The sequence below is a fragment of the Propithecus coquereli genome, unplaced genomic scaffold (assembly GCF_000956105.1).
Source record: "Propithecus coquereli isolate 6110/MARCELLA unplaced genomic scaffold, Pcoq_1.0 Scaffold1, whole genome shotgun sequence".
NCBI lineage: Eukaryota > Metazoa > Chordata > Mammalia > Primates > Indriidae > Propithecus > Propithecus coquereli.
The window spans coordinates 12041941-12060011 of record NW_012133857.1 but is presented as its reverse complement, the minus strand read 5'-3'; the positions used below and the strand labels follow the sequence as shown (position 1 = coordinate 12060011).

At 42.5% G+C, this 18071-nt stretch overlaps 1 protein-coding gene across 1 annotated transcript in view; it reads left to right on the top strand.

Moving 5' to 3' along the window:
* Positions 1-18071, top strand: part of QRICH1 (glutamine-rich 1) — a 46501-nt gene that overhangs the window by 19656 nt on the left and 8774 nt on the right. The window contains exons 3-5 of the mRNA XM_012639170.1: positions 4129-5157; positions 14450-14627; positions 15254-15408. Of these exons, the coding sequence (XP_012494624.1) occupies positions 4129-5157; positions 14450-14627; positions 15254-15408 (1362 nt within the window). The remainder of the gene's footprint in view (positions 1-4128; positions 5158-14449; positions 14628-15253; positions 15409-18071) is intronic.

The following is an 18071-nucleotide window of genomic DNA, read 5'->3' as shown; positions in this document are numbered from 1 at the left end:
TGAGGTTTTTTTTTTTTAAATTAGTTGTGTTTCCAAATTCTTACTATGACCATGTAATTATTTAACCAGAGAAAAAGTTACATTTTTATATAAATAGAAAAAATCTGAAGGATGGTAATGCAAGTAACATATTTGATTTCTTACTGACTTCAGCTACCTGAGGTGTAAGGGTTATAAACATAGAACCTTTTTAATCCACTGTGTTGACATTAGTAAAGAGGTGTCAGAACATACCTTAACTTTACTCTTAATTCTTTCTTCCCTAACTTTAAATTCTAACTACTTTGGATATAAAATCATATTAAATTATTTGTACTCATTTGTTGTTCAGTTGTGGAGCGAGGGACAGATGCTTCCAGTTCAGACTTGGATTGGAAAGTTCTGACTTTTTAGTATTTCTGCTAACACTAATTAATAGTTACTTGTTTCGTTTGGAAGCTTGAGTGTTGATAAATGTTTTCTAAGAAAAATCAATTAGGAGATACAGTAAACCAGCCAGGGATGGTGGCTCACGCCTGTAATCCCAGGACCTTGGGAGACTGAGGTGGGAAGATCACTTGAGGCCAAGAGTTTGAGACCAGCCTGGGCAACGTAGCAACACTCCTCCCCGCTCCCCTACAAAAAATAAACAAATTAGCCTGGTGTCATGGTGTATACCTGTAGTCCCACCATGAAACAAATAACTATTTGTGGGACTAGAGAATTTATATTTGTTTTGGAGACAGGATCTTGCTCCGTCGCCAGGGCTAGATTGCAGTGGCATCATCATAGCTCACTGCAACCTCACACTCATGGGCTCAAGTGATCCTACTGCCTCAGCTTCTGGAGTAGCTGGAACTTACAGGTGCATGCTACCACGCATGGCACGGGAGTTTCACTCTTGACGTGGCTGGTTTTAAACTGGCCTCAAGTGATCCTTCTGCCTTGGCCTCCCAAGGTGCTAGGATTATAGGCGTGAGCTACTACACCCGGCCAGAATTTGTATTTCTATCAAGTGCCTGGGTGATGCTTGGCCTGGTGACTACATTTTAAGAACCACTAGTGTAAAGAGATATTGTTTTAGTCCATGGAAAAAAATGAGGAAGAAAACCTGCTTTTTTGAGCACCTATTATGTAGCATTAAATAATACTTTATGCTCACAACAACTCTGTAGGGAACTAGATATTCTCCTCCATTTTAGTATACTGAAAAAACTGAAGCTTAAAGGTTAGATAATTTGCTCATGGACTCAACAGCCAGGAAGGCACAGTATCATTTCAAGATCAAGTCTGTGGGCCGGGAGTAGTGGTTCACACCATAATCCTAACACTCTGGAAGGCCAAGGCAGGAGGATTACTTGAGTTCAGGGGTTCAAGACCAACCTGATGGAGAGTGATACCCTGTATCTACTAAAAGTGGAAAAATTAGCCGGGCGTCATGCCACTTGCCTGTAGTCCCAACTACTCAGGAGGCTGAGGCAGGAGGATGGCTTTAACCCAGGAGTTGGAGGTTGCTGTGAGCTAGGCTTGACGCCACTGCACTCTACCCAGGGCAACAGAATGAGACTGTCTCAAAAAGAAAAAAAAAAAAAGATCAAATGTGTGATTTCAAAGCCTGTGCTCTTTACACAACCTCCTTTCTTCTCTCTCTCTCTCTCTCTCTCTCTCTCTCTCTTTAACTTAGCAAAGGCTTTATTGAGATATAGTTCACATATCATATAATTCACCCATTTAAAGGGTACAATTGAATAGGTTTTAATATAGTCAGAGTTGTACAACCATCATCACATCAGTTTTAGAACATTTTCATCACCCCAAAAAGAAACCCCATATATATTCATCAGTGGTCACTCCAGATTTTCCCCAACCTTCCTCCCCACACCCCCATCCATAGGCAACTACTTTTTTTTCCTTTTTCTTTTAAGTCACGTGCAGTACTGAATGAGAAGTGGAGAAAGGGTAGAACAAGGAATTCTATCTGTAATTGACTTGAACAGTCACTACCTTTGGAGCAGCTCTCTAGGCAACTATTAATCTACTTTCTGTTTGTATAGACAATAGACCTATTTTGGACATTTCATGTATATGAAATCATACAATATGTGGTCTTTTGTAACTGACTTCATACTTAGTGTAACGTTTTCAGAGTTCATCTGTGGGGTTTTTTGTTTTGTTTTGAGATAGGGTCTCACTTTATTACCCAGGCTGGAGTGCAGTGGTATGATCATAGTTCAATGCATCCTCAAACTTCTAGGCTCAAGTGATCCTCCTGCCTCAGCCTCCCGAGTAGCTGGGACCAGACGCGTGCACAACAGTGCCTGGCTAATTCTTTTATTTTTAAATTTTTTTCTAGAGATGAGGTCTTGCTATGTTTTCCAGACTGGTCCCGCCTTGACCTCACAAGGTGCTGGGATTACAGGCATGAGCCACTGCGCCCTGCTTTGGGGTTCATTTATGTTGTAGCATGTATCAGCAGTTTATTCCTTTTGTTGCCAAATAATAATTCTGTCGTATTGTTATACCACATTTTATTTATCCATTCATCAATTGATGGGCTTTTGGGTTTCTACTCTTTACACTTGATGTTAGCCAAAAGGTTGAGAATTGATAGGGTTTCTGCTTTTTGACAGTTGTGAATAATGACAATTGTGTACAAGTTTTTGTGTGGACATGTTTTCATTTCTCTTGGGTATATACCTAGGAGTGAAATTGCTGGGTCATATGGTTTATCATGTTTGTTTTATGGTATGTTTAACCTTTTCAGGAACTGCCAGGCTATGTTCCAAGGTGACTATACCAATTTTACATTCCCACCAGCAGCGTATGAGTGTTCCAGTTTGTCCACATCCTCACCAATGCTTGTTATTATCTGTCTTTTTTTTATTATATCCATCCTTTTAGGTATGAAGTGGTATCTCATTGTGGTTTTCATTTGCATTTCTTGATAGTTAGTAATATTGAGCAACTTTTAATATGTTCTTTGAAGAAATGTCTGTTCACATCCTTTTCTATTTTTTGTGTATGGTAAGAGGAAGAAGTCCAACTTCATTCTGTTGCATGTGGATATCCAGTCATCCCAGCACTATCCTTGGTCATGTGTCTTCTATTGTTAGATAGATATAGACTCATGTCTGCCTTATTATCTGCCTTCTTCTTTTCTACTTTCCTAATTCCTACCTATGGTTAGGGTAATTTACATATGTGTCTGATGGAAAAACTTTTATTGTATACTATGTATAGCATCTTTTCATGCTGTTTTGCATGCTAGAATAACAGTAATAAGACAAGAGCTACATTGTTATCAGAAATGTGTGATCCAGCTGGGCATGGTGGCTTGCACCTATAGTCCCAGCTCCTTGGGAGGCTGAGGCAGGAAGATCACTTAAGGCTGGGAGTTGAAGACAAACCTGGGCAACATAGTGAGACTCCATCTCTTAAAAATAAATAAATGTGTTATCTAGGATATAGTAACATTGCTCGGATTAAATTATTGGCGTTCTGTGTTTTATTAATGCCTTCCTTATTAAAACAAAGATATCTTAAATAAGCATTCTAAAGAATCATGCAATAGTGCCTGTGTTTTAAGCAGAGTAGTTAGAAGTGACACCAGAGATTTAATGAGATTTGTCTCTACTGTGTTTTCTACTCATTCTTCATGGTGGGAGATAGTTTTGATCCTAAGTTGGGCAGTTGGAAATTGAATGCCTGTGGAATATACTTGTTTCTCTGACATTCTAGAACAGTGGTCCCAACACTTTTTATCTCTCACCCCATGGATAAAATATTTCTTGAACATACCCCTTAATATATAAATTGTGTACTTGTACTAGTATACCAGTGCGAAAAAAACAAAGAGGTGCCTTTTCAAAGAAGAGTTAAAAATGAACAAAAGTTGTGATATTTTCTTCTTAGACCCTGGTTGGTTGTCTTGCTTGCTCTTGGGGTGGATATATATCACTGTGAGTGTCGCGTGTTGCTGGAGAATTTTGCATTTGGTTTTAGGGTTTGTGGCTTCCTCAGAAACCTTGAGTATGGCAGCCCCTCTTCCTCATATTTACACAGGGCCCCTGCCTGAGATCTCTTCTTCCCTTGGGGGCTGGATTCTTAATGCTGCCTGGCTTACTTACTGGTGAATCTTGTCCCTTGCAGGTACAGGTGCAGGTACAGCAGTCTCCGCAGCAAGTCTCCGCTCAGCAGCTCTCCCCGCAACTCACCGTTCACCAGCCTGCTGAGCAGCCCATCCAGGTCCAGGTGCAGATCCAGGGCCAGGCACCGCAGTCAGCAGCCCCTTCCATCCAGACCCCGTCTCTGCAGAGCCCCAGTCCCTCGCAGCTACAAGCAGCCCAGATCCAGATGCAGCACGTGCAGGCAGCCCAGCAGATCCAGGCTGCAGAAATCCCGGAGGAGCATATCCCACATCAGCAAATCCAGGCTCAGCTGGTGGCTGGCCAGTCTCTTGCTGGGGGTCAGCAGATTCAAATCCAGACCGTGGGTGCCCTTTCCCCACCACCATCCCAACAGGGCTCACCTCGGGAAGGGGAGCGGCGGGTTGGCACAGCAAGTGTCCTCCAGCCAGTGAAGAAGCGCAAAGTGGACATGCCTATCACTGTGTCCTACGCCATCTCAGGGCAGCCAGTGGCCACCGTGCTGGCCATTCCACAGGGCCAGCAGCAGAGTTATGTGTCTTTGAGGCCAGACTTATTGACAGTAGACAGTGCCCACCTGTACAGTGCCACTGGGACCATTACTAGCCCTACAGGAGAAACCTGGACCATCCCTGTTTATTCTGCCCAGCCCCGGGGGGACCCTCAGCAGCAGAGCATTACCCACATTGCCATTCCCCAGGAAGCCTACAACGCAGTTCACGTCAGTGGCTCACCCACGGCCCTGGCGGCTGTAAAGCTGGAGGATGACAAGGAGAAGATGGTGGGCACCACGTCTGTAGTGAAAAACTCCCATGAAGAGGTAGTGCAGACCCTTGCAAACTCTCTCTTTCCAGCACAGTTCATGAATGGCAACATCCACATTCCAGTGGCTGTGCAGGCTGTAGCAGGCACGTACCAGAATACGGCTCAGACTGTCCATATATGGGACCCCCAGCAGCAGCCGCAGCAGCAAACTCCCCAGGAACAGACGCCACCACCACAGCAGCAGCAGCAGCTCCAGGTTACTTGTTCAGTAAGTGAGACTTATGTGTAGGGCAGCCTGCTCCCTCAGGGACCAGTGCAACACAGAACTTGCCTGGCAACCTCTGGCTTGTTTACTGCCATGATATTAGTCTTACAGTGATAAAGTATTTAGTATTTGGGAGAAGAAGAGGAGAAGGAGCAGACAAGGCTATGCAACAGTAGAAGGTTTATCCTGGTACTTGGAGATAAATGAAATGACCAGCTTTGGGGTTTTGGAGAGAGTGTTCGAGTTAAAGTGCCTAGGGCACTTTGTAATCTCTTCTTAGGAAGAGTAATAACATTATAGGTGGAGACTAATGGAACACCTCAAGTGTAATCCACATCCGAGAAGCTACTACTTGCATCACAAGTGAATACATCTAGTGGAACCCTGGTAGACTACCACACAGGTTGTAAACTCATCAAGGTTGAGAGGCTATGAGATTGTTCCTTTTCTATTTTTCATCTTCAGACACAGTGTAAGTGAATTAGAAGATCAAAAAATAACCTCTTACTAGTGGGCCTGTTAAAAGTGATCAACTTTGGGTGCTTTGAATAAATCACCTATGCAGTGGGACCATCACTGGGGTTTTCATGTTCCTTGACAATAGGATGAACCTTGGTTAACTGGGTTTTCCGACATGGCATCTATGTTGAAAAATTTTTTAACTTTTTGTTTTGAAATATTTTATTTATTTGTTTTTTTTTTTTTGAGACAGAGTCTCACTCTGTTGCCCTGGCTCGAGTGAGTGCCGTGGCGTCAGCCTAGCTCACAGCAACCTCACACTCCTGGGCTCAAGCAATCCTACTGCCTCAGCCTCCCGAGTAGCTGGGACTACAGACATGCGCCACCATGCCCAGCTAATTTTTTCTATATAGATTTTTAGTTGTCCAAATAATTTATTTCTATTTTTAGTAGAGACAGGGTCTCGCTCTTGCTCAGGCTGGTCTCAAACTCCTGACCTTGAGCAGTCCACCCACCTCGGCCCCCCAGAGTGCTAGGATTACAGGCGTGAGCCACCGTGCCCAGCCTGAAATATTTTAGATTTGCAGAAGTAGAAGTAGAAATATGCCGAAATTTTAATTTTAAAATTACTTGGCTCTTACCTTTTCTAATTATTAATTTTAAGGATATCACAGAGGTGTTGGTAGATTAATCTATTAAAACTATTAGTGGCCAGGCATGGTGGCTCACACCTGTTATCCTAGCATTTGGGCAGGTCCAGATGGCAGCATTGTTGAGGCCAGGAGTTCTAGACTAGCCTGAGCAAGAGCAAGACTCTGTCTCTACAAAAAAAGAGAAAAAAAAAATTAGCTGGGCATGGTGGTACATGCCTATAGTCCCAGCTACTTGGGAGGCTGAGGCAGGAGGATTGCTTGAGCCTGGGAGTTTAAGGTTGCAGTGAACTATGATGATGCCACTGCATCCTAGCCTGGGCAACAGAGCAAGACACTGTCTCAATAAAAAAAGAAAAAAGAATTATTGGTAAAGTTTCCAGCCCCTTTAGAGTGGGATATAGGGCCTATGGTTTCATGGGACTGATGAAGGTGATGTGCCTCAGTGATCATAGAGTCCTGGGAAGGCATGTGAGGGAGCTGGCATAAACAAGTTTAGATGAAGGACTACTATATTCAGAAACGCAGGCCATAAATGATATTTTTTAATTTTTATTTTTTTTTATTTATTTATTCCGTGAGACAGAGTCTCACTGTGTTGCCCGGGCTAGAGTGCCGTGGCGTCAGCCTAGATATTGATATTTTTAACTTTAATTTTTAGAGGTGGGGGGTCTTGCTATGTTGCCCTGGCTGGAGTTGAACTCCTGGGCTCAAGCAATCCTCCTTCAGCCTCTGAAGTAGCTGAGACTATAGGCATGTGCCACCACAGCCAGCTTGGCCATAAATGATTAACTAAGCAAAGGCTAAGTGGTTTCATGAGGCAACAATATATTATCCTAGGTGACTTTGTTAAGGACCTACTAAATATCTAGCTATTAGGCCTAAAACTAGTCTTTTCTTCAGATAGCTTAGAGTCTTGCTGTGAGAGTACAAACTTAGGATTTCTGTTCCTAAGACAGCATAATGAAGTGTGACATTGCGTCACACTTCTGGGAACTTAGAAATTGTAGGATAAAAAGTCAGCAGACACATCTGTGCAAAAAGTGGGATTTGAACTGTAGTTTAGATTGACAGAGGGTGGAGCAGCATAAATACATAGCCGGGGATAGACAGAATGGGCAACGTGAGAGGGGGACTGTGGGAGAAGATTTAGTATGAGGGTGGAGGTGCTGTCTTCCCCGGTGGTAGGAAATCTGTAATTTCCTAGGTATCTTTTTTTTTTTTTTTTTTTTTTTGAGACAGAGTTTCACTCTTGCCCTGGCTAGAGTGAGTGCCGTGGCGTAAGCCTAGCTCACAGCAACCTCAAACTCCTGAGCTCAAGCGATCCTACTGCCTCAGCCTCCCGAGAAGCTGGGACTACAGGCATGCGCCACCATGCCCGGCTAATTTTTTCTATATATTTTTAGCTGTCCAATTAATTTCTTTCATTTTTAGTAGAGACGGGGTCTCGCTCTTGCTCAGGCTGGTCTCGAACTCCTGAGCTCAAACAATCCACCCGCCTCGGCCTCCCAGAGTGCTAGGATTACAGGCGTGAGCCACCGCGCCCGGCCGCATTTCCTAGGTATCTTAAGAGTCATGGTAACAAAAGGAGTCAAGTAGAGGTGTGTAGAATTGATTGCATATAGGAGAGACCAGCCAGGATATTGGTAATGGGGCTCTGTGCTTAGCCTTTTTTCACAGAGATGGAGCCTATTAGGCCTCCACTCATCTCTCCTGCTTGCCCTGGGTAGTCCAGTATAGGTCAGGACCTCTTTTGGTGCTTATTGGTATCTGTTTGTAATTTGCTTGTCTGGGCCTTCCAGCAAGAGACCATTCTGGAGTTAATTTTAGTGGGCCCATGTTTTTCAGAGGCTGTGTCTCCTCTGGGATTTATGTCAAGTTCTATAACCAGGAATAGAAAAATTGAGACTACCCATCATGAGGGAAAGATGAGTTTGTCTGTATATACCACAAACATCGCTCTGCCTTCCTTATCAGGCTCTGTGCTAGGTTCTGGGGAACAGAGATGAATAAGATAGTCTCCTCCACCCTGGGACCACTTACAGTCCATGGAGAATACAGTCGTGCTGTGATATTAGTTGAACCTAAAAGAGAGCTGGTGACAAAAGTGTTCCTTCATTTGCCATGGGTTGAGGAGGGCTATCCCCTTTATGAAAACCCTTATATCGCCTATCTTTGAAACCAGATTTATGGTGAAACCTCTCTCCCTTGACTTTGCATCCACCTCCATCTATTGCCACATTTCTTTGTTCTACTTTATTTCCAGAACTCTCAAAAGCATTATCTGCACAGCTGGCTTCACTTGCTATCCAGTCTTCTTTTCAACTCATGAATGAATCTCTTCTTGTCAGAGTCAGCAGTGACCTCCCTGTGGCCAGATCAAATAATCATGCCTGTTTTCATCTCATAGCAACACACAACATAACAGACCATACCTACTTCATCGAAGCTCTTGTCTTTGGGCTTCAATGTTATTACACACTCCTGGCTTTGCTCCTACCAGTCTGATTCTTCTTCCTTCCCAGGAGCCTTTGTTTGTGCCGTCTCCTCTTTCCAAACCGTACATGTTGATGTTCTTCAGGATTTGGGGTTCAGTACTGGCCCTCTTTTCTCTCTAAGGGATTTCTGTCCATTGCCATCATTTTCAGCATCCTCTAGATGACTCATGCTGCTGCTGAAGATGATAATCAGTGATACTTACTATCTGCCAGGTACTATTCTTCATGTTTTACATATATTAACTCATTTAATTTTCACATCAACCTTGGGAGGTATATACTAATATCTCCATTTTATAGATGAGGAAACTAAGGCATAGAGAGATTAAGCGACAAGGCCAAAGCCATGATTAGTCAGTAGGAGAACTGGGATTCAGTTCAGTCAACCTTGGACAGGCTGGCTCTGGAGCCTGTCTTAACCCCTGTGCTGCACTGACTCATGGGTTTAAGTCTTTGGACCATGCCTTTCCCCTTAGGACCCTTCTTCCCACACATTCAACTGCCTACTTAGCATTTATTTGGGTTTATTGCTGATAGCTCTTCATTAGCACCACCTCCATCTCTATCAAAAAATTCCCTAAGAAAGTAGCACTATCATCTACCCAGTTGTTCAAGCCTGAAACCCAGGAGTCATCCTTGTGTCTGCTTTCCCTTAATCCTCACAGCCAGTTCATTAACAAGCCATATTGGTTCTATCACCAAACTTTTCAAAATCTCTTACATCATCTTTACTGGTACTAATTTAGTCTCAGTCACCAGCACTTGATTCCACTCTTATTCTATAATTCATTCTCCATAGAACAGCAAGAATAATCTTAAAATGTAAGGTTATGTCACTTCCTAGCTTAAAACTCTTCACAGGCTCCCATTACATGTAGGAACAACTTTACACCACAGTGTACAATACCCTACATCAGTAGATTTCAATCTGAGTTATATCACTGCCACCCCCACCCACTGATAGATATTTGGACACATGTAGAGGAATTTTTGGTTGTCAAAATGTTGGGGATGTTACTCACATTTGGTGAGTGGAAGCCCATACTGAAGGGGGCCTGCTAAAAAGCCAGTAGAGAAGCACTGCCCCACATGCTCTGGCGTCTGCCTACTTGTCCATTCAGACTCCTAGATTTCCAGCTTGGGCAGATGGTATTGCTATTGAACAGGTAGGAAGGGAACTCTGGAGAGAATAGGTGCAGGCTGGGAAAGTGATGAGTTCTCTCTCTAGATGTTAGTTTGAGGTGGCTATGAGATGTTCAGTTGGAGATGCACATGAGCCACTGGGTGTATTAAGGGGAAGTCTAGACTGGGTGTGCTGGATCACACCTGTAATCCAAGCACTTTGGGAGGCCGAGCTTGGAGGATTGTTTGAGCCCAGGAGTTTGAGACCAGCCCAGGCAACATGATGGGACCCCATCTCTACAAAACATAAAAAAATTAGCCAGGCATGGTGGTGTGTGCCTGTAGTCTTAGCTGCTTCGAGGCTTAGATGGGAGGATTGCTTGAGCCCAGTAGTTCAAGGTTACAGGGAGCTGTGATCATGCCACTGCACTCCAGCCTGGGTGACAGGGTGATACCCTATCTCTGAAAAAACAGGTTGGAGGGGCCGGGTGTGGTGGCTCACACCTGTAATCCTAGCACTCTGGGAGGCCGAGGCGGGCGGATTGTTTGAGCTCAGGAGTTCAAAACCAGCCTGGGCAAGAGCGAGACCCCGTCTCTACTAAAAATAGAAAGAAATTAATTGGACAACTAAAAATATATAGAAAAAATTAGCCGGGCATGGTGGCGCATGCCTGTAGTCCCAGCTACTCGGGAGGCTGAGGCGGAGAGCCCAGGAGTTTGAGGTTGCTGTGAGCTAGGCTGATGCCACGGCACTCTAGCCCAGGCAACACAGTGAGACTCTGTCTCAAAAAAAAAAAAAACAAGTTGGAGGGAGTCTCACTTGGAGGCACACAGTTGGCAGTCAGTTCCACAAGTATGGAAACCCAAACTGGCAATGTGGGTGAGACTCACCAGGGAGAATGTGTAGTTAAAATGAGAAATGGGTCTAGAGTGGAGCTTCAGAGTTGACAAACGTTTCAGGGTCTGACAGAGACAAATGCAAGGCAGATAGAGAAAGATGCTGGATAGCCTAGGGAGATCCAGGAGAGTGTGGTGTCAGGAAGCTTAGCAGACTGCAAAGGAGAAAGTTGTGACTGCCAGAAAGGTCCCATAGGTTGGGGCCATGTATGCATTGCATGTAACCCTTTCATTTCGTGTATTTTTGACTGGGGGGTTCAAGGAGTGGTGGTAGTGGTGGTGGCTACCAACAGGGTAACCAAGAAGAGAGAATTTATTTCTGAGGTAGTCAGAATAGTGATTGGAGCCCTCAGTGCAACATGGGGATCAAAGGTCTACAGAACTCAGGCGAGAATGAGTCCTCAAGTCAAACGTAGAATAAAAAGCAAGAACACCAAAACCTGGCTATAGTAGACTTGGGTTTCACCAAGATAGTAACTGGTGGCAAACTTTTCAGTATAATAAAAGTGGGGGAAAGATATGGTGCTGGAATAGCTGAGTAAGTGCTTATTGATTGGGTAAAGGAAGGCTTTTGCCTGTGTGCAGGGGGAGAAGGGGACTTCTGCATAACTCACTCTGAGAGGCTTGTGGGACTATCGGTTCCTCTGGCCCTGAGCTTAGCTGCCTTCCTGGCCTTTGCTAGGTAGGTGTCAGAGGGCATGATGGTTGGCAGTTAATGGAACTATTTCAGAGATGTGGTTCAAGTAATGTTTTTCTTTTGGTGACTACTGGATTAGCCAGTGGAGTCAAGGGGAAAAATTGATGCCACAGATTTTCTTTACCTCACTGCCAGTCGAATCAGCTCTTTGCCCCAGCCAGTGGTTTAATGCATTTCTATATTCCTGGGCCTAACACAAAGCTTTGCACACACATTTGTTGAATCAATGAATAAGAGAAATTAGGGATTTTGCATGATTTGAACTGATTTCTTGCTGTTTTTCATTACCTTTGGGAGTCTAAGCACATTCTTGGAAGACATGTTAAAAGGGAGTAACTAAGTTCACTCCCTTTAAAATCAGAGCCCAACCTGAAGGAAATTGAAAGTCTTAACCTTGGAGTTTTAATATTTGAGGGTATAAAGATCTATTAGAATCTTTAAGATTAGGTGGTAACTAACCTATTTATATAAATACTCATTATAAGTTTGTATTAATCTTGTATGTCTCTGGCCAAGTAGCCATGAAGTCTGGGGTGGACTTTACAAGGAGGAAGTGCTGCTCTTGTCAGGTGCAGAGAATGAAAGCTGGTTTACTAAGCATCAGTTGTAGACCTTGGTTAGAACCCCATGTAATCAAAATAAGTTGTGGACCTAATTTTATGTAAAGATGGGATTTATTTCTTCCTGTTTCTGCCTATTCAGATTTTGTAACACTTTTCTTTAATAGTTACATAAAACCCATACCAAAGTTCTTGTTAAAAAAAAAAAAAAGGAGCATTTGAGTTATTCTTCCATTATAGAAATGTTAGAGAACATAGAAAAGTAAGAAGTATTTTAATATTATTCATACATTCACCACTCTATTATAGTTTGACAGAGGAGAAATCAGGTTTATATACATGGTTGTCTTTATACTTACTGTACATTTTTGTGTCCTGTCCTTTTTACTTAATCATATAAATAACATATGAAAATGTTATTTCTAGCCTTGGTTTTGCAGTCCATTTGGATGGATATAGTATAATTTGCCAAACCAGTCCCCCTTTATTGGACATTTATATTATTTTAGGTTTTTTTCCTAATGTAAACAACTTTACAGAATATCTGGATGTATAAAGTATATGCTCTTTTTTGATGGTTTCCCTAGGATAGAGTCCCAATTCAAAACATGTAAACATTTTCTTGAGTCTTGATACATAATGCCAAAAACACTGTGTTGCTTTATCTCACTGTTTAATAATATATCTTATCAAAGATAATAGTATTGTTTTTATTTGTTGGTGAACAAACTTGTGTTTTATGTATAAATTATTTTGCCTTCAATTTGAATGACTTTCGACATTCCTTAGCCCTTTGGGTAAAGGAGGTGTAGGCCCTGGCATGGGGGATTGCTCAAGGCGATTTGTACAGAGAATGTAGACAGGTGTGTAAGACCCAAGAACCTGTACTTAGTATCTGTGTTGGTGTCTGTCCAAACCTTTGGGGTTTGTGATTGAGACAGATATTCTCTGCCCCTTGTCTTCATGGCTTGCCTGTCAGACCCTTGATGATAGACCACTCTTCCTTTGGAGGCAGGAGTAGTACCTCCTGTCTTCAGAAAATGGATTATGTTCTTACAAATCAGAGAGTATTATTTCAGAAGGAAAATGAAAAAATTAGAATGTTACAGCTGGAGAAGTGATAAAGATCTTCAAATCTTACCTCTCATTTTACAATGGTGGGGAGAGGACACCACTTGTTTGTTTTGCTTTTTTTCCTTCTAAATGATGGTTCTCAATTATGGCTGGACATTAGAATCACCTGATAAAAACACTGATGCTAGGCCTCCACTTTAGTCTAGTTTAATCACAATCTGGGGATAAGGCCCAGGCATGGGTAATTTTTAAAAGCAGTCCAGATGATTTTAAGGTGCAATCAAGTTTAAGAATCACTGTTCTGGCTAGGCGCAGTGGCTCATGCCTGTAATCCTAGCACTCTGGGAGGCCTAGGCGGGAGGATTGTTTGAGCTCAGGAGTTCGAGAGCAGCTTGAGCAAGAGTGAGACCCTGTCTCTACTAAAAATAGAAAAAAATTTGCAGGGTGTTGTGTTGTGTACCTGTAGTCCCAGCTACTGAGGAGGCTGTGGCAGGAGGATTGCTTGAGCCTAGGAGTTTGAGGTTGCAGTGACCTATGATGATGCCACTACACTCTAACCCAGGACGACAGAGCAAGACTCTGTCTCAAAAAAAAAAAAAAAAAAAAATCACTGCTCTGGACATTTGGTACTCAAAATGTAACCTGCAGACTAGCAACCTTGGTGTCACTTGGGAGCTTGTTAGAAATGCAGGGTCTCGGGTCCTACCCCAGACCTTTTCAATCAGCATATGCTGATTTGCTTGCACATTAAAGATTAAGGGAGCAATCAATGCTTTGAGCCAGTAGTTCTCAGTGGTGACTAAACGTTAGAATTACCTTTATGCTTGGAGAGTTTTTAAAAGACTAGTACGTGGGCTCTACCCCAGAAAGAGATTCTGGAGTAAGCCTGGGTATTGATGTTTTTAAATAAGAGATTAAAAAATGCAGCCAGGGCTAAAAAACCCTGTTGCAGTGCTGCTTTTGCTATCCCTGGGGAAAGAAGTAGAACTCTAAAGCTTCTTGAAAGTAGGACAGCAAGGAAAAGAGATTTTCCTCCTGCCTCAGCCTCTCAAGTAGCCAGGACTACAGGTGTGTGCCACAGTGCCCAGCTAATTTTTCTATTTTTGGTAGAGATGGGGTCTTGCTCTTCTCAGGCTGGTCTTGAACTCCTGAGCTCAAGCAATCCTCCCACCTCAGCCTCCCAGAGTGCTAGGATTATAGGTGTGAGCCACCAGGCCCGGCGAGATATATATATTTATTTAATTATTAAGTGAACTATAAGTAACATTTTTCTGGCAGTTTTGCAGAAGGACCAAATGTAAATAGTACTGACACATTTTGATAATTTCTCTCTCATAGGCTCAAACTGTCCAAGTTGCTGAAGTCGAACCACAGTCACAGCCACAGCCTTCCCCAGAACTTCTGCTTCCAAATTCTTTGAAGCCAGAGGAAGGACTTGAAGTATGGAAAAACTGGGCCCAAACCAAGAACGCTGAACTAGAAAAGGATGCTCAGAACCGATTGGCACCCATTGGGAGTGAGTGTTGGGGCAGGCGAAGCGTGGGTTCTGTCTAAAGTACAATGGTACTGAAGTAACAAGGAAAAGAATAGCAGAAAGGTGGTGTTTCCTGGCCCTGGGGACTAGAGGGTACCATCTGAAATAGTATGTTGAATTCAAGACAAGCAACAAGTATGCCTGACCCTGTGCAGATGAGAAGGACCTGTGGGGTTTGCCAAGATTAGGCATTTTTGGACACATGGGTTTCTGGAATTGAACAAACAAACCTGGGCAGAATGGCTCCTGGGAGAAAATAGAGACCAGTGATTGTGCTCTCAGTGTCCTTCTTCCTTGGCAGTAGGTGCGAATACTTGCTCACATTACAGAAGGTGTATTCTGTTTTTCTGCTTTTATTTCTTGGCCCTAGTAATAATTGGGGGATATGTAAGCTGGGAGGATTGTGGAAAGGAAACCCTTGGTGTAATAGAGCATTTGAGATTACTGCTTTAGTAGACCAGTTCTGAACGTAGATAAAAGTGACCATTTCTATCCCAGCACCGTGATGGGCAGTGTCTGCTCTGAGCCCTTCTTGCAGGAATGTGGGTAACCAGTAAAGAGATGACTATTGCCAGGACCTCCATTCACTTTTGGGGCTTCCGTTGCAGGGCGCCAACTGCTACGCTTCCAGGAGGATCTAATCTCCTCTGCTGTGGCAGAGTTGAATTATGGGCTCTGTCTAATGACGCGGGAAGCTCGAAATGGGGAAGGTGAACCCTATGATCCAGATGTGCTCTACTATATTTTCCTGTGTATTCAAAAGGTAGGAAATATCTTCACAGGAACATGTTTGAGCTGTGTTCCCATTGGATGATTGCTGGTTAATTAAATTAGTAAAATGACAAGCAAAAGGTTAAAGTAAGAAACTTTTCTTTTAGCTATATAGTGAGTTTTAAAATACACACTTTTTTAATTGCAGAGACTTACATGTTCACCTTAGAAAATAAAATAAGAAAACAAATGTCATTCATAACCCTCTCATGTAGAGAAACTTCTGGTACAGTATTTGGTAATTATCTTACAGCCATTTATTTTTTATTTATTTATTTATTTCATTTTATTTATTTAAATTTATTTTTTTTGAGACAGAGTCTCACTCTGTCACCCTGAGTGGAATGGAGTGCGTCATCTGTAGCTCACTGCAGCCTCAAACTTCCTGGGCTCAAGCAATCCTCCTTCCCCAGTCTCCCAGAATGCTAGGATTACAGGCGTGAGCCACCATTCCCGCTCCCATTTTTTTAATCACAAAGCATTTATGTTAACACTTTTCTTTTTGCTAAAGTAAACATATGATGGTTTTCATAAAAGTAATTTATCCAGCCAGGCACAGTGGCTCATGCCTGTAATCCCAGCTACTTGGGAGGCTGAGGTGGGAGGATCGCTTGAGGCCAGGAGTTCGAGACCAACCTGAGCAACAGAGTGAGATCCTCTCTCTCAAAAAATAAAAATAAAAGTAATTTATCCAAAACAAAGTCTGGTGCTAACATACAGCTTTTCTTTTCCTTCTCCCCTGCATTAACACAAAATAACTATTTGAAGAAGTCTAACTAGAATAATATACAAATGTAGTTAGGTTTTCAAGACATCTAAGAGGAAGCATGACAGAGAACCTTGTAGACTGGCAGTTTGGGGGAGCACAGATTGATTTCTTAGTGTTTAAAGGCTCCTGAGGAGAAACCCACAACATGAAAGAAAGGGGCTTGCTTGTTGGTACTGTGTTGCCAGCTCTTGAGAAAAGTCTGCCTTCCAGTTTGTTGCTCTTTCTTGCTGGCCCTAACCTCGCTAGGCACCATGTGAATTGCTTTACGTGCTCTGTCTCATTCCATGCTCTTTCCTCAGTCATCGAAGGCAGGTACAGGCATATCCATTTATGGACAAGGAAACTGAGCCCTAGAAGTTAAAAAAACTTGCCTGTGTTATTTAACTTACACACTACCTAACTTACAAAGTACCTAAGAAGAGACCAATCCCAGAGCCTGTTTGTGATTTTTGCTACCAGGAGACAGTGCATTGCTTCAGTGAAATAGTAATTACAAAATCTGCCTTGTTGACCCAACTCTCAAGAATGTTGTGAGGACTGGTCGCAGTGGCTCACTCCTGTAATCCTAGCACTTTGAGAGGCCGAGGCAGGAGGATTGCTTGAGGTCAGGAGTTCGAGACAAGCCTGAGTAAGAGTGAGACCCCATCTCTACTAAAAGAGAGTAGTCCTACTGTGGCAAGGACGCAGGGGCGTGCAGAACTACTAGGCTAGTTACTGTCTTTTTTTCCTCTTAAAATTTACTGATTAATATGAGAATTATTACAACAATTAAGAATTATGAACAGTTTGTAGAACATAACTTTTGCTTTACCCACAGGCAGCCTCCTGGGCAGCATATTGTATTGGAAAGAACATAGGCTTTTCAGCGGTAGTTTTTTTTTTTTTTTTTTTTTTTGAGACAGAGTCTCACTCTTTTGCCCGGGCTAGAGTGCCATGGCATGGTAGTTTGTTTTTGTTCAGTAAAAGAAATAAGGTCTTACTATGTTGCCCCAGGCTGGTCTTGGACTCCAGGGCTCAAGTGATCCTCCCACCTCAGCCTCCTGAGTAGCTGGGAACACACATGCTTGCTACAATGCCTGGCATTGTTTGTTTTGTTTTGTTTTGCTGATTAAACTTTATATAAATGAAGTCATACAGAGTATACTGTTAATGTCAGTCTAACTTAGTTATGTTTGCAGGTTACATACATATTTTTAATGTTGCTGGAATTTTTATATTTGTTTTTTTGTTTTTACTAGACTTTATTTTTTGGTGCAATTTTACGTTTCCAGCAAAATTTAGCAGAAAGTGCAGATAATTCCCACATACCTCCTCCAATATACACCCTCACACAGGGTTTCCACTACTATTAACATGTTGCATTAATGTGGTACACTGGTTATTATAATCAGTGAACTAATATGAAGTTATTATTAGCTATAGTTCATAGTTTGCATTAGGGTTCACTCACTGTGTTATACACATTCTGTGGGTTTTGATAAATGTGTGATGACATGTATCACTATTATGTTAACATACAGAATGTTTCACTGTCCTAAAAACCCCTGTTCTCCACCTATTTATCCCTCTCTCCCTTCCTCTTCCTGACCCCTGGCAACCACTGATCTTTTTATTATCGCCATAGTTTTGCCTTTTCCAAAATGTCATATAGTTGCAATAATTCAGTATGTAGCCTTTTCAGATTGGATTCTTTCACTTAGCACTATTCATCCAAGGTTCCTGTTTCTCTTTTTGTGGCTTGATAGCTTATTTTTTTTTTAATCACTAAATAATAATCCATTGTATGGATGTATCACAGTTTATTCATTTACCTATTAAAGAACATCTGGCCGGGCTCGGTGGCTCACGCCTATAATCCTAGCACTCTGGGAGGCCGAGGCAGGAGG